The following is a 22,835-nucleotide window of genomic DNA, read 5'->3' on the forward strand; positions in this document are numbered from 1 at the left end:
CTTGAGAAAGTAATTGGCTCAGAATGCTTTGAAAGACTTCCCTTTGATTCTGTTCCCTTGCACTCTTGAAGAGTGCAACAACTGGGAGGCAGGAGGGGAAGAAAGCTTAGAAGGGATTTCTCTCACAGCACACATCCCTCAATCTGTGGGATACCATTTTGCAAAAACATGTAGAACAATCTAGAAGAAAGCTTAGAAGGGATTCTCTCATACCTCACATCCCTTAATTGGCAATAGGATCTTGCAACAACAGATCATGGAATACAATCTAATTGAGAAGTTGAAGTAATTAGGAATGGAATACACTACAAAGGGTCTCGCAAATATCAAAATATTTATAGTACGACTTTATATGGTTGCAAAAAACTGGAAGTGTGTACTTCTTGATTGGAGAATGGCTGAATGAATCATGGTAGATGAATGTGATCATGCCAAAAGAAAGGATAAACATGAAGAATACAGAAGAACCTGGGGACACTTGGATAGAGAACAAGTAAGTAAAAAGAAAAGAACAACGGACACAACGAAAATAACATAAAGAAAAATGGCAATAAGATAGAAACTCAGATGAATATAAAGGCCAATTTTGACTCGAAATGACTGATAATGAAATGTAATTTTCTCCCCTCAGTAGAGAGTGTTCTACAGGTACAGAATGAGGCATATGTTATCATACGTAATCAATGTGTCAATTTTGCTTAACTCTATTTCTTTGTTTCAAGAAAAGGTAGGGTTAAGTTACTAAAAAATGACAATGATGTCCAAAAAGCATCAAGGCAATGTTTTTAAAAAGACTGAATTTGGGGGTAGAGTCAAGATAGCAGAGCAAAAGCTAGTAATTTTGCTTCAGTTCCTCCCAAACCTCCTCTACAAATGATATAGAAAATATGCCAAAGTGAATTGAGTTGTAAAGCCAAGAAAAAGTCTCAAATGAGTCACTTTTCCAGCCCAGTGCTGCTCAGGAAGATAGACAGAGAGGTCTAGGGACACTGAAGTTGGGGCTGGCCACGAGCACAGCAGAAGTAGCACTGCCACAGTGGGGAATGCCCCAGTACCCATTAACAGAACTGAACACCTAGGCAGAAAGAGATATCAGGAGACCCCTTAGTAGTACAGGGAGCTGCCTCTGCTTCTTATTACCTTATTGCCTCTAGCAGTGCTGTTTCTTATTAGCCAGTTATGGGTCATAGTTCCAGGGTAGAGAGGCATGGTCACAGTCTCAAGGGAGTATGGGCCCTAGTTGTGTAAGGAGCAGAAAATAAACCAGAAGGGCAGTGAAAAAACCTCTTCCAAGCATCATATCATGCTAAAAGCACTAAAAACTTACAAGCCCCCAGACTGCGCTGTGAAAACAGTAGCAAGACAAAAAAGATGGAAGATCAGGCCAGTCATCCCCTATCCAGAAGTAAGTACAGCACAACTCTTAACATAAAGTCCAAAGTCAAGAAATAGGCTGGAAAAAGGAGGAAACAACAAAAAGAAGAACCTGACCATAACAAGCTACTATGGTGACAGAAAAGTCCAAGACACAAACTCAGAAAAAGACAACGACTTGAAAACATCTACAAGCAAAGCCTCAAAAAGAGAGGTGCCTATACTCAAGAATAATTTCCTTCATGATACTTAAATAACTTACTTTTATTCACTGATTTTCATTTGGTGGTCAAGGTCAAATATTTAATAGTTTCTTTTGTTTGTCCATGACTATGATTTTGTCAGTATATGGAGCTTGCATGGAGGAAAACTCCCTTTAGTTAATGTAATATTACATAAAGCCTCAAACATTCTAAAAATTATCCAGCAGCTATAAACTGGCAACTGTCCTGCAATTTATAGTTTTATACATAGCCTTAGATTCTGGAAAACCTGGGATCAAGGTCCACATGTGACACATCCTGATTTAATGATTCCCCTGAGGCATTTAACCAGCCCGCAGTTTACATTTTTAAGACTGTCATTTTACATGCATATAATGGGAGAAAGAATATATAAATCCTACCAAGCCAAACCAGACTACTGATTAGATTAAAAATGTAAATGTTTTCAATACTGTGAAATTTTCAAAATACATGGGATAGCAGACATAATCTCTTTTTAAACAAACTGTATATCAACTATAGAAACAGTATATTAAGAAAAAATATTGAATACATTCTGAAACTTAGAAGTGTTTTAATCTTCGTAAAGATATAATATCTCTCTTGCCAGTCCAAGTCAAACTTTTAAAAGTATCTGATCAAAAAAAAATTAAGAAAAGGTTTGGAGCAACTACCACAATAAAATCTTATCCATGCATAGGGTTTCAAAAAATTTACCTCTCTTGAAGCAGGTCTATAACCATACCCAGATGGTAAATTTTTGTCTTCTTCACAGCCTTTGGCTCCTGGGCTAAAGTGTAACTCAACATGAAAACGCTCTTCGGAAGACAGATCCTGAGAAAGGTGAGAAAATGTTCTCTCTCAAAATGAAGGATTTAGGGCTATTTATTTTTGGAAAAAATACAGAAAAAATAACGAAACTAAGTTACCTTGTTTGGATCCTCATAGAGCATGATAACAATCTGAGTCATGTAATTGAGTTCATTGACAACATTTAGATAATCCATAGCACGCCTCCACTGATCATCTTTTGATTCCTAAACAAAAGTTATATGTCATACCATTTCTAGTTTATTACATTACAGGTTTTAAATGATAATTTTATTTTACAGTATCCTTTTCTTAATTCTAAGAGACAAAATGGAAAGATCGTGAATCTTCATTATAACAGCCCACCATTTTTCAGTATAACTTATTGTAATGTCACAAACAATAGATTATATAGCCTTATTTATTTCTGTTTATGTAAAATATGAACAGCATCATGGCTTACTGGATAGAACATTGAGCTTTGAATCTGGAAGGTGTGGGTTCAATCCTATCTCTGACATTTACTAGTAATATAACCATGGGCAAGTCACCTCTATGTGCTTTGGCCTTTCTCTAGGATTTCTTTGTCTTAGACTTGTTTGGGTTGTGATGTGAGGGTTCCTCTGTTGTTAAAAATGTCATTTTTTTCATATTCATGTGTATTAAACATCTCAAATTATTTTGGTTTATATACAACATTAGAAAAATTATCCAACAGCTGTTAACAGTTGTTACCAGAATCAGTAATCCTCTGTATCACTATATACAATGTAAATGATCTTTAAAAAAAAAGAAAAGTACTACTGATTATGTAAGATCTGAAGGAAGACATGGTTCCATTATGACTATGAAAATCCTACAGCTTCCAATATAGTACTATACACCCCAAATACAATAAGTGCTAAGCTATTTTGGGAGGGGCGGTGGTCTAGATTCATCCTTTTGACGAATTCATAGTGTAGAAATTCTTCCCACAAAGGCAGTTCAACAACTCATTTGTAATTTATAATCTTAATAAGCCACCTAGGGCAATGAGAGGTTAAATGACTTGTCCACAATCAACTGCATAACTATTATGTATCTAGAGATGAGGTATGTATGAATCCAGAACTTCCCAACTCTAAAACTGCCCATCCATAAGTGTTAAACTATCATCTTGGATTTTTGGAACTGAGTGAAACCTTAGAGATCATCTAGTACAACTCCCCTAATTTACAAATGAAGAAGCTGAAGCAAAGTAATCTACCTAAGGTTATACTGCTGTCAGAGGTAGGACTAGAAAGTGGGCAGCTTACAGTTCAGTGCTCTATCCGTAATGCCATACTCTTAATGGACTCAAGTGTATGTAAAAATTTTGTATATAGGGATAAGTACTAGACCTGTGATTTCATTCCTTTAGGGAACTTTCAGATGAGGAAACTCCCTTTACCAATTCAGGCTAGCACTTCCCCTGAAACTTGAGAGTCTTCTAGTTGGCTAGAGCACTTGAGAAGGGTAAATGATTTCCCTAGGGTCACACAGCCAATATTTAGGACCTAAACCCAAGTCTTCTGGCTTCAAAGCCAGCTCCCCATCCACTACGCCATGCTGACTCTCAATAACACATATGTACTTATTTGTGCATGTACAAATGCATGTGTATAGAAAATATGTAATATAATAAATAGATAATTAATATATTATACATAACACAATACACAATTAATATATAATAAATACAATAATCTATGTACATTTCTATAAAGTTTTTTGGAAATAATTTCTTTAAATTAAATCATGTTTTGCCATAAACTTACCTTGTTGCTTCATAGAAGTTTTGCTTTCTTAGTTTGAAGTTTGGTACACTGTGTGTCTTGTTTTCAAGAAAATCTAATATAGGATCATAGATTTAGAACTGGAAGGGACCTTAAAGGTCATTAAGTTTAACCTTTTTATTTTACCAATGGAGAAACTGAAGCTCAAAGGGGTTAAAAATAATTCTCCCAAGATCCCATTGGTAGCAAGTAAAGAGGTGGCATTTAAAAATCCATGGTTATAAAGATAGAGAAATCAAGCATTGTTTATTCATTTTCTAAAAGGATCCATTAGTTTCCCCTTAAAGTTAAGATACTTTATCTTCCTGCAGAATATCCATCTTCTCTGTTTTTAGGAGGTTATAGGTGGGGAGAAGTGAGTCAGTGACCCAGAAGACGGGAAGATGTTCCATGGGGTCAGTGCATGGAACATGTACTCGTGGAAATTAAGAGACAAAGTCCCTAATCTTGTTACCTTCAGTAGCAGTGCACATGCACAGAGAGAAGAACAGGGAAACCCCATTAGCCCTAGGGAAACAGTGAAATCAAGGCATCACCATGCCTTGAGGGCAAAAATAAAAGTATGGTGGTAAAAGGATAGAATACGAAATGAGATGATGATAATTGCAAAATCTTTATACTTTGATTCCCAAGCTTCAGCATTGAATATACAAATATATACACACACATATGTATATTTATTTGTATACATGTATAACTATAAAGACATGACAATGAAAGAAAGTAAATATTTAATGATTTCACTTCTTTTAAGATATTTTAGGAGCTATCTTGTTCGTAGAACAATTATAGTGGAAAACTGCATTAGGACTCCATGGATTGGATTTTAGATAACTCACAATTATGAGCACTTTAGTTTGCAGGATGCCTTTAACATTACAGTAGAGCTATGAATGCAATTATTATTGTATTCAATTGCCAGTGCCTGGCATATAGTAGGTACTCAATAAATAAATGCTTATTGTTTTGGATTGGGAATAAGAAAACTGAGAATCAAAGAGATTATGTAATCCCCCTACTTAATAAATTCCAGTGACTCTCTATCACTTCCAGGATTAAATATGCAATCTTCTATTTGGCATTTAAGGACTTTCATAATCTACAACTTGCTTTCTTCCTTTCTAGTTTTCTTATACCTTATACTTTTATAGACCTCTTGGGCCCTCTCTTCCACCTCCCTCCCCCTACTCCTCTATCTAGTCACAAATAATCTTCCTGCAGAAGGCACTTGATCTCCCAACTGCAGGCATTTTCACTAGCTGAATTCTGGCTTCTTTTAATTCCCAGCTAAAAGTCCATTTTCTACAGGAAACTTTTCCTGATCCACCCTTAATTCTAATGCCTTTTTTCTACTGATTAAGTCCAGTTTTCCCTGTATACGTGTAGTGTACATAGCTGTTTACATATTGTCTTCCCCATTGTACTGTGAGGTCCTTGGGAGCAAGGGCTTTTTCCCCTCTTTCCATTCCCAGGGCTCAGCACAAAACTGGCAATCAGTAGGTATTTCACTAATGTTAACAGATTTTTATTAGGTTGTCACACTGTTAAGCGTTAGAGATCGTATACTTCAAGTCCAGTGCTCCTTCCCCTATGCCACGTCTTATCATTAAAGAAAAAAAAAAAAGACTTTAACCGTAAAAAAAAAAATCTGCACATCAAAACACAGAAAAATCTTAGCTGAGAAAAAAATGTGCATTTGGCAACTAAAAATAACAAAATTAACTAATATCACCAAGTTCTAGGCATTACTTCTATAAAACAGAATGGAACATACTAGTAATTAAACTTACATCACATAAGGCACCATAACGAAGGATGGATAGTAAAGAGTGTACATGACTTTCACTGGTGAAATATAATCTAGTACGGACATGACGCTCAGGGGACATGACACCTCTGGAATACCTAAAGTTAGAAGAAAAGAGTGTTTTAAAGATATAACAAAGTCATAACCTGTTTTATAAAAAGGAAACATAGTTTTATGAGAAACGTAAGGTGCTCGGACCCCACAGGAAAAGCCCAGAAACGTGTATAGGAGGCCAGGTGCCACTTAGCTGGCACTTGATACCCTCTAATCTCTAGGTTTTCATGACACTGCTCTCACTGAGCTCTCCTCCTACCCATCAGACCAACTCCTCCTCAAGTCTTCTCTGTTATATCTTCATTCAGGTCACACTTGCTAACCATGGGAGTTCAACAAGGCTCTATAGTGTCCCTTTTCTCTTCTTCCTTTATAGAAATTCACTTATTTTATCAGCTCCTAAGGATTCAATTACCATCTATTTGTCCAATCCTAACTTCTTTCCTGACCTCTAGTCTTGAATTTCCCATTGCCTGTTGGATATGTTGAACTGGATGTCCCATATATACATCTTAAATTCAATAAGTCCATCCTCTGTCTCTCTAACTTCTCTATTGTTGTAGAGGGTATTACCATCCTCCCAGTCACCCAGAAAGCTTGCATCCTAAGAGGCATCTTTACTTCTCAGTCACTCTTACTCTTCATAGCCAATCTGTTGTCAAGTCCTAGTGATTATATCTTCACAAAATCTTTCCTTTAGGTAGTCTCTTTTCTCCTCTGATTCTGACACCAACCTGGTGCAGGCTCTTATTACCTCATGCCTGAACCACCACAAAAGCCTTCTGGTTAGTGTCTCTGCCTCAAGTCTCTTCCTGCTCTAGTCCACCCTCCACTCACCGGTCACTGGTTTCACTAGAGTGCAGATACGATCATGTTACCCCATCCTATTCAATGAACTCTAGTGACTCCCTATTTCCATTGACTGTTCCCCCATGTCTGGAATTCTTTCCCTTTTCCCTTCAGCCTCTCCTGATTCCTCTGGCCTTTTTCAAGTAACAGTTAGAATTCCACGTTCTGCAAGAAGCTTTTCCCAATATCCTTTAATGCTAGTGCCTTCCCTCTGTTGATTATCCCCACTTTATTCTGTATATATTTTTTCTGTATATTTCATTTTTGTAAATTTATTCTGTATATTTTATTTCTGTATTTTTAAACAAGTTTTTATTGATACCTTCTGTTTATTTTATCATCATGGTTTCCCCAGGATCCCGCCCCCTCCCACAGAGCCATCTCACATAACAGAGTATTTCTTAAAGACAAAAGAGGGAGAGAAAAATCAGCACAACCAATAAATACATAGAAAAACCCTAAAAATATGTAATTTGTAATACCTATGGCCCTCCCACTTTCACAAAAGGGTGAGTCAGGGGTGTCCCCTCATATCTCTTACTCTGTATATAACTTGTTTGTATATAGTTGTTTGTATATTCTCTCAACCATTAGATTGTAAGCTCCTTGATAGTAGGGGCTATTTTTGCCTTTTTTGTATCTCTACTGCTTGTCACAGTGCCTGAGACATAGTCGGTACTTAATATTTGACATTAAATGCTTAGTGACTTGATTTAACTTGCTAAAACATGGCTCTGTTCTATTATCTCAACAAAGTTTTTCTCCAGGACCGCACCAAAAAGAATTTTAATTGACTACTACCTATAATGCTTGACAACTTAGTATTCCTTAATCCTCCAATGTACTAAATAACAGTTTATTTTATATATTGTATTAATTCCTGACGTTTTAGATCAGAATACTTTCCACATGCATTATTGTGATACCTTTACATTCATCCTAGTAGCTAAATTAGAGTAAATGAATTTTGCACATAACACACACACACACACAAACCAATTTTGAAAATGTCTCTTACAGAGGATGGAGTTTATTTACAGTGTCGTCATCTTGTGTTCTCTGAAGGTCTGATCGAATTTTCTTAACTAGAGGAGTGCAGAAGCCTTTGGCAATCTCCAGCTTTTCAGCTTTAGATATGCCATATTCCTGAAGAGAAAGAAAATATAACAGTATTAGAAAAATGACATTTCAAACATCACTAAGAAAGACATTGATGACAAAAAAATATATTACCAGGAAGATTTAATTGTTCATGTATGAGCATGAGACCACTCTGGGTCTGAACTTATGTACCTACAAATATTTTCTAAATTATTTAATTTCTATTTAACAAACTATAAATAATATTGATGCACGGACATTAGTTGACTTCAAAGAATATTAAAAATAATATGTAACTTGGCAGTACATTTTATTTTGATCTATGACTAAGAGAACTAGGAGAAATAAAATGGTGAATCAATGCTGGATCATCCATGCATCTTTACTAATATATTGTTTCATTTCACATTACTTTTACCACAAGTACCTGCTTCTTAAATTTAAATGCAAAGCTAATTATTGTTTCTTTAAGCAATGTCAGGTAAGTAAGATAAATGTTCACATTAATACCTTGATGCCTCCAAGACTATAAATGAGTAACCCAAAACTGCATGGAAAATTATTTTCAAGGACCCTCTTAACATAAACAGGATTAATTCTACCATTTGTTTATTCAAATTTTGAAAAATGTCTCCAATCTAAGCATTACAATAAAAAGTGATTTAAATTCTTGTACTTAAGAAGCTCAAAGAGGGATAGAGTATTTGCAGGTAAAATAACATTCAGAAATATCAGTACAGTCAGGATTCTTAAGAAGAATCAATAGAAAGCATATTGATAGGAAAGGCAGTATAAGAGTTAAGCCTTGAAGAAAGCTATGGATTCTAAGAGGCAATCAGTAGTAAGGAGGGAGTGTAAATCAGGCATAGCTTGAGCAAAAGCAGACAGGAAACACAACACCAAATTCAAGGAACAGCAAGCAGACCAATTTGGCTTGACTATACGACTAATGTGAAGTGAAGTAATGTGAAATAAGCCTTGGAAAGGATATTGGATCCAAGGCTTGTGAAAGGCTTTAAAGGCCAACTGAGAAGAATTTCTATTTTATCTTAGAGGCATGGGAGCCGCTGAAACTTCTTGACAGGGAAGCTGACTTGTGTAATAAGACTATTTTGGTAACTGAGTGGAGGAAGGACTACAGAAGGGGAGAAGCTGGAAGTCTAATTAGGAGGCTGTTTCAGTAGCCCAAGCTGAGAACCTGAACCAGGGTTATGGCCATATGGGGAGAATGTGAGTGGGATGGTGAAGACCTCTCATCAAATCTAAACCTCAGCCTTTCTGTAAATTGAGTGGGATAAAAAAAAGTGAGGACTTTTCAGCACGGCTCAGGGCTTCTGATTGACAGCTAGGACCTGTAGGAATCTGAAACTTAGAGCAGCCTGATCCCCCTCAGCAGGAGCTTCACCAAATAAGGATAAAAGTGTTCTTAAGAGTTGGTATTGGCTAAATTAGCATTTCCTTGTTCCTTGTACTTGGGGTAGTAGATTTCCTCATTTAGATCGTGAGCCTGAACTCCACCAATGAGAGTAAAAAGGTCAGTGGTGGGTGGGGGTTGTTTGCATTAGGGTATATAGCTGGGTTCTGCCCTCTGGGCGCTGCTTCTCCCTACCTATTATCTATAGGTTAGGAGATGGCCCTTTCCTGCGGGATTGCAATAAAACTCATTTCTACTTTCTATTTGAGAAGCCTCTGAGTTTAATTTTGGGTGAAGTTGCTGTCTCACACAAAAGGATTCCACTATCCATATAGAGAATGAGAATACTAAAGTATAAAAATTATGAGCAAATTACCCTAGTGCTATTTTCATGGAAATGTTACTAATCTAATAAAAGTATATGTAATGGAGATAAAATTTAACAAAATTTATCAACTGATCTGATGAGGGATTGAGAGACAGAATTGGGGATGACTCTGAGGTTTTAAGTAAGGTTGGCCAGAAAAGTGGTGGTATCTTCAGGCAAGGAGGCAGGGTTGGTTAAAGAGAAAATAAAATGAATTCCATTTTGGGCAAGGTGATGTGATAAAGCAGTTTGCTCAAGACATACCGGAAGTGTGTAAAAGAGCCTGAGGGTAGAAAAATAAAAATGGGAATCATCTGAACAGACATAGTAATTGAACCAATGGCATTTTTTCAAATCTCATTCTTTTTGGCTTCTCTGCACCATTTGATAATAACCCCTTCCTGAACACTCTTCCTTGTAGTTTTGTGACAGTGTTCTCTTTTTGTTCTAGTCCTACCTGCCCAACCACTTTTCATTCTCTTTTATGAAATACTCATTCATGAAGTACCCCCTAAATTACGGGTATCCTCCAAAGCTCCATCCTAGGCACCTCTTCTCTCTATAGCCTTTCTTTTGTGAATCTCATTAGTTGCCATGATTTTAGAGAATCACAGATTTTCAAAGCTGAGAACAACCTTAAACATCTTGTCAAATCCATACTAGAAAAAAAATCCCTTCTACAACATACCCAACAAGTAATCATCCAGCCTCTGCCTCAAAGTCCAATGAAGGGGAGAAACACTACATCTCAAAGCAGCCCATTCTACTCTGAGACAACTCCAAAAGTTAGAAAGTTTTTTCTGCTAAGGGCTAAGAGGTTGGCTATTTGCTGACCCAACAAAAACTAAACAGTTCTTCAGATATCTTGGACAAAGGGTACAAATAACCTTAAAAGACTTGTTCCTACCTACTTCTAGTAGTAATTCATGTCATTTTTGTTCTATCTTGCTTAGTAATTTTCCTAGGCCATGAAATTAGAAGTAAAAAAGAGTAACGTGAATAGCTCTGTCATCTCTTGTTAACATTATTCCATCCATCATGAGCAGTGGTCCTATTGCCTGCCTCTTTTTACAAATTTTCCTCTTGGCCCCCAAAAGAATAAGGGAAAGAGTATGTCTAGAGAAAAAAAGCAGGCCAAAAGAGGGCCAGTATCAGAAAGCTATCAGTGGGAAAACGTACTAAGGGTTAAGATGCAGCAAGGATCACCTAGTAGACAGCCAAGAGCAGCTTCTATTTGCATTACAGCTTTGTAGGGGTCGGCATCCAAAGGCTATTCTGCAAACAAAGGTGGGAAGTTTGTCCTTTTAGATTCTCTAAAATGTCATGCTTAGGATTCGTGGGAAAGTGTGCAAGGGAGACCACAATTTGTAAAGTTAACTTAGAATTTGGGAACAGAAAGATGGAACCTGCTAAGAGAGCACAGACATAATAAAAGTACTCCCTCTGTCCCAAGACGCCACAGTCTAGCTAGATGAATGCTTTGATGGAATGCTCAAAATTAATTCTAAAATAAAAACTTAAAAAAATTTAGTAAGAATATTATTAAGGAGTGGACCAAAGTGGAAAATCTGTGCTATATGCATAGGAGCACACTGCTAATGTTAAATCCAGTGACAAAAATCAAACTTTAACAAGGAAGTTCATGGAAGTTAAATGGCCCATGATTACCTAGCTGCTGAACTATTTTGATTTGAACTATTAATGCAGGTTTCAGTTAATAAGAATCTTATGTTACTGTTGTGAAAAATGATTTTTCTCAGTATCTTGAAGACTCAGAGGTCTTACCAGCCCCCTTCTCCAAAGTTCTTCAGAAGGACATTACTAATAATGAGATTGCATTGGAAGCTGCTTGGGTGGAGACAGAGTCTTCTGCCTAGATAGCCCAAGGCTGGGAGCGGTCTGGTCCATACCATGGTGGGGGGCGGAGGGGAAGGGAGGGGTGGTAGAGGGGTAGGGGTGTGTGTGTGTGTGTGTGTGCGCACGAGATCTGATAGACTAGTTATTTCCTTTGTGAGGAGGTAGAATGATGGCTGGGTGACATCAGCCCTTGTTGAAAAGGAGTATAAACTGGGTACCCCTAACTCCCAAATTGGGCCAGTTCTAGACTGGCCCCTTTAGGGTGCCCCAGTTCTGGACTGTAACTCCCATGAATGCATGTCGCCAGCTTGTGAGAGAAATAAAAGAGTGGACCCAACATAATTTAGTTTGTCTTTCTTAGATCAAACTCTGTTTTGGGGGTCAACACTGTATTGTAAGAAATAGCAAGAAGGATGGATTCAGAGAAGCATGGCAAAATTTACAGAAACTAATGTAAACTCAAATAGGCAAACCCAGAAGAACAATTTAAACAATAATTACAACACTTTAAAGAAAAACTCTTAAAGACTTAAGGACTCTGATCAAGGTAAATAACCAACCATAATTCTAAAGGACATTGATGAAGCATGCTATCCATCTCCTGATATGACAGTGATGGAGATGAGACAGAGAATGAAATATACATTTTTGGATGTGGCCAATGGGTGGATTTGTTTTTCCTGACTACACCTATTTGTCAAAGAAGGTCTTAAAATTTTCTGTGAGGGAAATGGCAGGAAGAGAACAATGAGTCACAGTGAAAAGAAAGAAAAGATCACCGCAGTATTATTGGAAAAAAAAAATACAGTAGAGAATAGAAAAAGCCTGAGATGGAGACATGGACAAGCAGACTATTTTTAAAGTTATCATACGCCTTAAAAATTTATTGGTATCATGTAAAATCTTCTTTTTCTGTCTTTTGAACACAGAAATATTACTGTTAATTGGTTCTTATAAAATAACCAAAAATTATTTTTAAGAGTCCTTTGTTCAATAAAATAAATACCTAAATATTTGCAGGTAATTTCCAATACGTATTAAACTCTAGAAACAAATTCTAAAACTACAGTACTTGGAACAACAAAGCTGAAGAGCTGGCAAACTAATCACGTGGTTGGATAATGCGGTAATTCTCTTTGGACTGCTTAAGCTTTGGGCACATAGCAGAAACTTGACTATTTGAGCACTTCTATACGGTGCTCATTAGTCACTATGCTTATTAATATACTATTACCTTCTAACAATAACTTTTTGAACTTATTTACACTACTTAGCTACCATAAAACAAAAATATTTAGAATTAGAATTGAATTAAAAACCTTATCAATTATTTAAGTTGTAGTAACAATTTTATAATATTTACTTAGCACTACTTATTTTCCTTCATCACTTTAATAATCATGACACTGAACATAAAAAAATATTTCATTAAACTGAAAAACCTACCTAATAATGCCACCTATTTATCAATCATTTCAATATAAGTGATTCTTATTTAGTACTTACCTGAGGGATAACAATATCTGCTAATGCCTTTGAAAGCCTGTACAAATCCATTGTATTTTCTAATTTCAAAGATCCATTATGCTGAACATCATATTTTATACAATCATATATGTCAGGGATTTTACTGATGTCATATTTTCCATTCTTTGTTTTAAAGTCTTTTTCCAACTTGGACCATCGACGTAGCATTAGCTCTAATGTTTCACTATGATAAAGTTGGATGTCTAAAACAAAGAAATAAACTGTCAAACATTTCAATATTCCAAAGTTTAAAAACATCAGTCTAATTAATGCATATTTTAGTGATTTAAAAATAAATTTATAAATCTAAGAAATTAGGAAATTATTACCAGCAGCAATTTTTAAATGAAATGTATTTCTTATACAGGCAAGTTCAAATATTTCACTATGAATTGGTTTGTGAAGAACTGTTTACACATATTATCTTTAGTAAAACTAAAACTCGTTAAACCAACTTTTAATTTTGCTTGTAAAGTATTATTTTCTTCAGATTCACTTAATTAAACCAAGTAGAGGAATAGCTAAAAGGGACTTTAGAAATCATCTACATAACTATAAACAAGGCCGCACAGCAGACAGTGTTAAAACTGGAGTCAGGCCAAATCTGAGGTCAAATTTGGCCCTAATCACTTATGAGCTATGTAACCCTGGACCAATTATTTAATCTTTGCCTGCCTCGGTTTCTTCATCTGTAAAATAGGGATAATAATAGCATCTACCTCCCAGAGTTGTTATGAGGATCAAATGACATAATATTTGTAAAGTGCTTTGCAAACCTTAAAGAGTCATATTTTTTAAATGGTATGGGTGATGTCTTTTGACTCATGCAAAATCTGGATTTAAATGAGGCAGAGTTGTGGGAAATTGTTGGTCCCATTCTCTCTCCCAGAGTCATCAAAGTCCAGAGGTAAGACAAGAGTCGAAATGACTGGAAATGGCTGCCGTGAATGATCTCGGCATTTCTGATTTCTAACCAAGTTCTAAAGTCTCCACAGAGACTGCTTCTGCCACCTTCCAGGACTTGAAACAAATTATTCATGTCCACCTATTCCTCCAAGGAAGTCTTCACATACTTGGGGTAGATGCGCCCTGACTTATCAATGAGTTTGAGGCCCCTTGTCAGACTCAACCTGGTATAGCCTATCTGCCAAAATAGTTTACTGGGGTGTGGCTGCCGTACATGCTACAGCTCCTTAGAGCCATAGGTGAGAGTTGGGTGGCAGGTGAACATCAAAGGTAGAAAGCAGCCTTAGTCTTCCCTGACCACCTGTACACCCCACTATATAAATACACCACCACCACAGGATTATGCAAAGGACATTAGAGAACATGTAGTCTAACCTCTCATTTTTTTACATGAAAAACTGAGGCCCAGAGAGATCACACAGGTTACAAGTAGCCAAGTCACAACTAGAATACAGATCTTTTGACCATAATGCTCTTATCACAGGACTATGTTGTTCTGTCCTAATGTTATTTATGATAAAACTGAAATCAAATGAAGTTATCTGCCCAAGATCAAATAGTTAAGTGGCAGAGCAGAGATGAGACTAGAAGCCAAATCTTCTGGTTTCCAGTCAGGTGTTCTTAAAAAAACCAAATCTAGCTTGGCTGTATTTCGTGTAACATAAACTTTATGCTACAATGCAATTAGTTTTTAGGATTGCAGATTTGTAAATTACTAAAGATAAGGATATTTGTTGCATCAAATTAAAACAGGCTTATGAAACTTCTGTAATAGATATATGTCTTAAGCCCAAAGACAAATGCAGGTATTTTCAAACACATCTTTTACCTGATGAATTGGGATCTTCCATTCTTTGTCTGATTTGAGAAGTCAAACTTTGAATCAAGGAGTAAACTTTGTCACAGGTCTTCACAGGATTTTTAATTAATTGCATTGATTTGATAACAGCAGTGCTACCAGATGGAGTAAGCTGCAGAAATGAAGTTGTTTTATACTTAATTGTGCCTAATTAAGCATTTGCTAAAAACAGCATATGCAAAAAATTATCAACATGACTACACATGACAAAAATTCATATAACCAAGAAGGTTAGAGGGTAGCCAAAGTACATCAAACTTTCATATCAATGTAGGAGAAGAGTTAAACAACAATATGGATAGGATGTCTATAGCAAAGTTACTGAAGAAGCAGTCAATGACGCTGGATTTCCTCAGCTCCGTAGGCTTTTTCTAACATTGTTGCCTTAAATACAATTCTTTCCACATCACCCATACCTATTTAATTTCTAACATTTTATCTTTTCAAACGCAAACCGTAGATCACCTTCAGATAGCCATTTTTGATTCCTCCCAGTTGATAATAATCTTGACCGTGGGATGCACTGAAATAAGGTGGGGAAAGCACATCACAATGTCTTACCTTTTCATAGTCTTCAGGAGTAAAATCTCTATCTTTCTGAAGTATTTCATGAAGTCTTGCTTTCACACGATGCTGGCAACTGCTTAGGGAATCCCTATCACTATCCAGAAGTCCATTCATATTTGCACTTTTTACCATTTGGACAAGAATAGGGGTAAGCTCTCCTTCTAGAGCCAAGAGTCCCTAAACATAGTAAATCAATCAACAGAGAAAAAGTAATTAATATACAAAGAAATAGAAAGAGCAATAATACTTATCTCCATCTTCTAAATGATTTTTGTGAGATGAAAGCTAAATATTTTGAGAGGATTCAGTTATTAGCAAACTTTATAATCACCTAAGTATTCTAGTTTCAAGTTTTTAATTTTGAAAACTCTAAAATGTTTACATGAACATCAAATTTTTAAAAACTATTATCAGGAATCATCTCCGGTCAAAAGCCTTTAAAATATTAAATTTATTAAGCATGAAATAATTTTTTGAAAAAATTCATACTTTAGCAAAAGCTGCTGCAGTCATTTGGACTCGTCCCTCATCAGAAGCATATATTTTGAGGTCATGTCGGTAGGTGCTGTGTAATCTAAGTAAACCACAACCAGGAAATCCTGCATAGTCACCTAAAAAACAGACATTCCAATCACTTTAGCTAAATTTTATCCAATGATTTTTGTATTTTTATACACATAATTTAAAATGTCAAAGATAAAACTAGTGAATCTTGCTAATTAAACAATTTTTAACCACTATCAATGAATTTAAGGAAGTGATAACAAATAATCTTTAAAAAAAAATGATGAAAATATTTTGAAAAAATTACCTTGTCCTCCAGGATACATACACCTGAAAGCTCTTCCAAGTTCTTCAGCCTGGACTCTTCCTGCAGGAGTTAATTCTCCTCCCCATTTCAGAACCAAAAGTAAAGATGGCTCTTCTCTTCGATTGTCTTTAAAATACCAAGAAATATACATATTTTAAAAAACCAGATTCAAATTGTTTTCTCAGCCAAACTCTTTCCTTCATGGCTATATAGACTTCAAGGTCTGTTACCTACTTACTGTTCTGCAATGGAATTCTTCCTGGAATGCAGAGGACAGGATCTTTCTATAATCAATGAGGGGACATTCTAGCAACAAGTTATTTGTAAAGTTCTAAGATTTGCTGGGAAGATTAAGAAAAAAGTCTAGAGCTGAAGTTTTTACATGGAAACCTAATGGATCAAGGAAACACATATGATTTCCCCTCAATCCTACATTTCTGGGTACACACAAAAAATTTTCATCCTCACAATGAAATGACCTCTTTGAAGTGGATATTTTTCTATAAAATGACTATAAAGTTATGTGACTGATGTTTTAACAAATATACAAAGAACATACACATCCAAATAAATGCTATATTTCAAAACCATAATCACCTTGGGATACTGTATACCTATTCCAATAATGTTGACACTACTCAAAACATTTCTGTATGAACTTTTGAAGTCAGTTTATAAGCCACATAAGAAAATAGAATTTTTTTTTTTAGTACTTCTCATTTTTGAACAAAAGGAGTATTATACAGCTCGGCAGCAAATGATACCAGGACAGTTCTGTAAATCAAATGCTCAAAGGCGAAAGATCTCTCAGTAGTAAAGATAAGAATAACTCCCACTTACATAGAACTTCAAGGTTTATAAAATGCTTTTCTCACAACAATCCTATGAAAAAAGTAGAATGTGTCTAATGATTTGAATAATGGAAGCATTATTAGACTATGCATATTGCTTCCAAAGGAGGACATTCTTTTGGATCTCTAAGTTTTATGTATGCTGAAATATCTGTTGCAATATCTCATGCATACATCTCCATCAAGCCAATGTGTGTATTCCATTTCCTCCTTCCTGTTGAAATATGAGATACAATGTCTCTGATGGGGGAGACAGGATTATAGTTTCCATAGTTAATGGAGAGAATTAAAGAGAATTAGAGGTGGAGGTCCTGTTTCACAATCTACCAGAAATATGTCAAAGGATAAGTTCTCTTCAGTTCATAAAATGAATAAGAAAGGCAAAGAGGCAATCCATTGTGTGTGTGTGTGCGTGTGTGCATGCATGTGTATAATATTACATAACATATAGTCATCCTTAAGCTAGCTTCCTTGTAGTTACTAACGCTGATATCAATCACAAGATATTGCTAAGGTAACCAATGCTGATTAATCTTGTATATATATTTAGATCATTTATATATACAATTTTACTTATGTATGCATAAAATTATGTATGTATGTAAATGTAACTATACATACACTCTCTCTCTCTCTCTCTCTCTCTCTCTATATATATATATATATATATATATATATATACATACACATACACACACACACATACACATACACACACACACACACGTATAAAAACACTCATATGTACAACTATTCAACTTTTAAAAGAGTGACCGGGGATATTTAGACCCATGACTTCATTGACCCAAGAATCTCTTAGGTGTGGAAACTCTAACCTCCAATGAAGTTAAGGAACTTCTCTGTAACTTGCAGTGCTTAGAGAGTTGTCTAGAGTGCTAATAAATTAAGTGACTTGCCTGTGGTCACAGAGTTAGTATGCATCAGAGGCAGGACTTGAACCTAGGTGTTCCTGATTCCATGTCAAGCCCTTTAGCTGCTCTGACAAGCTGCCTCAACACAAAAGTGCTACATATTAATAATGTCATACCTTCTTCCTCACTAGATGTTTTAGGACAACCATGAGGGAGATAAGTCAACTGGACCTTACGATTTATTCCAGAAAAATGACCATACCTGAAAAATAAATACAGTAGATTTAGAATACAGCTGTATAAAGTCTAAAATATGTGTATACATCTTTGATACACCCCAAATGGCCAAATGATCGTATAAAATGATCAGTAATAACTGAACTACCGCCACAATTGCTAGGATGTAGACTTTAGCTGTTCAAACACATAAAATTAATATCAAAAGAGCAAATAGGAAAATAATGCTCAATTATAAATGATTAATATTTATATATTTCAGTCCCAAGTATCCATCTTCTTCCCTTGTGTTTACAGCCTGTTGGCTGTATCAAAGATTAAAATTATGCTAAGTATTTTCTTTCTTTTCAGATATGGCTAATGTAGAAATTTCTTTTGCATGACCATACCTATGTGTAATGGGCTTTTTTCCCCCCTCCCTTTCTCAGTGGGTGAGGGAAAGCGAGCAGGGAGGCAGAGAATTTAGAACTGAAAATTAAAATTGAATTAAAAATAAAATTATGCTAAAAACACCCAGGCCGAAATAAATAAAAATATAGCAGAAATATAAAGAATCACTAAACTATCCTTTTAAAAAATTCCCATTGCCTTTATTTTTCTCAAAGTTAATGAATTTTGAAAATGAGATATCAAATGACTTTTTAGTTCATGGGTTAACCTAGGGTGTGTGAACCTGCTTTTAAAAAATATTTTGATAACTATGTTTCAGTATAATTTGGTTTCTTTTTGTTAATCATATATATTTTATTTTTGGTATTTAAAAACATTAGTCTGAGAAAAAAATCTAAAAGCTTTACCACACCACAAAAGAGGTCCATGATACTCAATTCCTCTTTATTCTCAAAATTTATCAATTCTGTTTTGGCTTCACTTTCCTCTCTACTCAAGTCTTCTCTGTTAGATTATTTCAACAATGCTCTATCCTCCAAATAGGAATCCTTCATCTCATCAATCTTTTGCTTTTCCTGTCCTACTAACCCTTCACCCTACCATTGTCCTCTCCCAACATCTAGTCAAGTGGATGAACTAAAGAAAGTCATGAAAGCAGGTTACTTAGGGCAACTACAAATTTATATTCACCAACTGGGTCCTCACTGCTACAAGAGAGTCTTGTAGTAATCTTTTAGTGAAATTTTATTATATTGTCTATACATTTATTAGATTAAAGGTTTATGCATTTCTTTCTTTGTACACCCACTACCTTGAATAGTACTTTGCATGTGGTAGTGATTAAAAAATGTTTGTCAGTAGGACAGCTAGGTGGTGCAGTGAGTAGAGCACCAGCTCTGGAGTCAGGAGGACCTGAGTTCAAATCTGGCCTCACACAATTGACATACTTAGTAGCTGTGTGACCTTGGGCAAGTCATTTAACCCCAATTGCCCTGCCTTACCCCCATCAAAAAAAAATAAGATAAAAGAGTGGAAAGAAAATTTAAAGCTAGATTTCTGGTCATGGTAGCTGAAGACAATGTTAAAATCCTACATAATTACTTAGGCAAAACCCTTAAGTTCACATTAGACCAAATAAGGATCAAGAAATTCAATGAGGTTTGTAGTGACTTCTATCCTACAACTGCACAAAAAGTCAGCCAGAAATCTGAGGGCAATAACAAAGTGAGATCTGGTCAGCGAAACCAGTGAAGAGTAACTTCCCAGCATGACCAGCACTCAGACTGGGCCACCTCAGGCCTAGAGATTTGGAAGTAATTAATACTATGTCCTGACATACTAGAGAGGGCCCCGGAGAATCAGTGCTATGAAGCTCAAAGATCTAAAAGGGCTGAATCCTGGGAGGCAGAGGTCATTTCAGGAATCTAAGGGACCCACATCCAGATAAAGCAGGGCCTACCAACCCACCCAACAACATAAGAGGAAGATAACTGGCAAAACTCTGAGAGATGAGTAAAGCAAAGTAAACAACAACCAGAATGAAGATTAAATAGATGGAAAATAACTCCATAACAACTACAAGTAGAGACTCAAAGTAAAAAACCAGATTTTCCACAAGGACTATATGAACATTTAACGGCAAGCAAAGTGGGATTTTTTGCTGTTTTTACTTTTGGAGTTAAGTTTCTATAGCACACTAAGTAATGTTAATGGAATAGGACCTGCCTTGAGCTCTGGGCCAGCTCAAAGCTGTGGTGCATCCTGAGTCACGTGGAGCCCAGTATGGGAGGAGCCTGCCAAAAAAGGGAAAAGCAACAGGAAGGGTAAAGCAGAACGGAGAGGAAGTGAGGTCAGAGGTGTTAGAGCCGAGAGGCTAGCGTGAGTGGGCAGAGGGTGGAATTTTCCTGGAGGTCCTTGTTTGTGGGGAGGCCTAACAGAAAGAATGTTTGGGATGTTGGCGCCCCTTCTGTTGGTCTGTGTTAATCTCTCAGACAGAAGCCCTGTTGGTCTTTATGAGTGAATTGAGCTGAAGGGTGTAGACCTGCCCAAAGGAAGGAGGCTTAGTTCAAGCCTCTTTTAAGAGCTGTTAAAGTGAATTGAGATGGTGGTGCTGGCAACGTGTGTAAATATTGTTGTAGGCCTGTTAAGCTTTGTTTTCCCAGAAACAAGCTTTGGGCAGGAGCTCTGGAGCCTGCCATCAGGCAGGAAAAGCTTGGAGTGAGCCGAGATGAGGAGCAGGAACAGAGAGCTGCCTGTGTGTGAATCCAGGCAAGAGTCAGGAGTGGTCAGCCCATAGAGGAGGAGTCACGGGACTTGGAAGCCAACCTTGAATCAAGATGAAAGAGGACTTTACTCGGACACTTGGTATTGATTAAGGAGATTGTTCTTACTGTGATGTGGGGTGGACGGTGTGGTACTTTCTGCTACCCCTTAAGGATGTGTTATGCTAGGGAAGACCTTAGCCCAGGACCCTCTGCTGTGTAAACAAGTATTCTGGGGAATGCTACTGAATGCAATGATATATGTTGTGCGCCGTATGACATATTGAGTGCTATGAGGTATATGATATGTTTTCCGTAAGGATGTTGTTATGAATGTCATGTTTTACTTTAGTGAACAATGTTTAAATTATTGCTGAATAGAGAGTTCATTATACTATTTGAATAGACCTTTGAAATCATTCATAGCAGTAGTCCTCAGGTGTGCTGCCGTGATTAGCATTACAAATATGTAGAAGAATGAAATAAAAAATAAAATGAAATCTCTGAGGAAAGATTTGGAAAGAGAATAAATAATTTAGAAGAGAAAGTGGTAAATTTTACCAAGGTAACCAGCTCTTCAAAAACTAGAATAAATAAAATAAAAATTAACAATTCCATTAGACAGCAAAAAAAATTGTAAAAAAATAAATCTAAAGATTGAAAAAAATAACATAAAATGTAACATACATGATATGGAAAACAATTTGAAAAACAAGTCAAGGAGAGATAATTTAAGAATCAAAGGAACTCCTGAAGACAATAATTTTTTAAGAAGTTTATGCAATGTACTTCCAGAAATCATAAATTTCTGAAAACTGTTCAGATCTATTAGAACCAGAGTGCAAAATACAGAAAGTATCCATAGGTTACCTCCTAAAAGTAACCCTCAAAATAAAAAAATTAAAATCCAGAGCTCTTATGAGAAATAAAAAATACCTAAAACATCCAGAAAAAAGCAGCTCAAGAACCAAGGAAGCATAGTCTGGATCACATATGAATCTGCAATTTCTATTAAAAAACAGAGATCTTAGAATACAATTTTACAAAAGGAAAAGATAAAGAAAGGCACGCAGCCAAGAATATCTTTTCCTGCAAAGTTAAGTATAAGCCTACAGGAGGGAAAATAGAGCCTAAGTGAAAAAGAGGACCTCAAAATATTTATGAAAAAAAGACGAGAACTGAGTAGGAAATATGAAATACAATCATAAGATTCAGACAAACCTAGAAAAGTAAATTTATTTGAGCAATTGTAAGAGCTATATGGTGATACAGTGCATATGTTCTAATGGGGAAAAAGAAACAAATGTTCTTTCAGAACCTTAATATCTTCAAAGGGAATTCTGGGAGTTAACAGAAATACATAAAATTCAACAGGAAAATAAGCCAGGGATAGTAATACCTAGAAAAAAAAAACCAAAGAACTAGAATCTAAGGGGGTGTTTTAGATTGTTTCTTTGATAACTAAGGAATATTTGAACAAATTGTAGGATGAATGTAATTAAGAATATTACTGTACTATAAGACATGATGAAAGATATGATTTCAGAGAATCCTGGGCAGTATGATGCCGAGTGAAATAGGCAAAATTAGGTGATATAAGGACAGTAATCAATGCAATGTAAAGAAACAACTTTGAAACACTTAAGAATTCTGATCAATGTAATGAACAACCAAAGGCTTTCCAAAGGATCTATGATGAAGCATGTTATTACGTAACTCCTGAAAAAAAGAGATGGACACAAGGTACAAGACTTGTTTTGCTTTAGTGTTACTTGTTGTAAGAATTTTTTATCTTTGTTTCTCTCCATTTTTAAACAGGTAGG

At 35.9% G+C, this 22,835-nt stretch overlaps 1 protein-coding gene across 10 annotated transcripts in view; it reads right to left on the reverse strand.

The window, feature by feature from the left end:
* Positions 1-22,835, reverse strand: part of PPIP5K2 (diphosphoinositol pentakisphosphate kinase 2) — a 110,998-nt gene that overhangs the window by 36,185 nt on the left and 51,978 nt on the right. For all 10 annotated transcript variants that reach the window (XR_005009085.1, XR_005009084.1, XM_036737381.1 and 7 more), the window contains exons 14-23: positions 18,301-18,386; positions 16,402-16,527; positions 16,080-16,201; positions 15,585-15,767; positions 14,994-15,135; positions 13,178-13,401; positions 7,951-8,078; positions 6,013-6,127; positions 2,528-2,635; positions 2,316-2,432 (exon numbers count right to left, since the gene is read on the reverse strand). Coding sequence is in view for 8 of the 10 variants with exons in the window: in XM_036737381.1 (XP_036593276.1) it covers positions 2,316-2,432; positions 2,528-2,635; positions 6,013-6,127; positions 7,951-8,078; positions 13,178-13,401; positions 14,994-15,135; positions 15,585-15,767; positions 16,080-16,201; positions 16,402-16,527; positions 18,301-18,386 (1,351 nt within the window). In the remaining 2 variants the exon portion in view is untranslated. The remainder of the gene's footprint in view (positions 1-2,315; positions 2,433-2,527; positions 2,636-6,012; positions 6,128-7,950; positions 8,079-13,177; positions 13,402-14,993; positions 15,136-15,584; positions 15,768-16,079; positions 16,202-16,401; positions 16,528-18,300; positions 18,387-22,835) is intronic.

This window comes from Trichosurus vulpecula, chromosome 1 (genome assembly GCF_011100635.1).
Source record: "Trichosurus vulpecula isolate mTriVul1 chromosome 1, mTriVul1.pri, whole genome shotgun sequence".
Taxonomy (NCBI): domain Eukaryota; kingdom Metazoa; phylum Chordata; class Mammalia; order Diprotodontia; family Phalangeridae; genus Trichosurus; species Trichosurus vulpecula.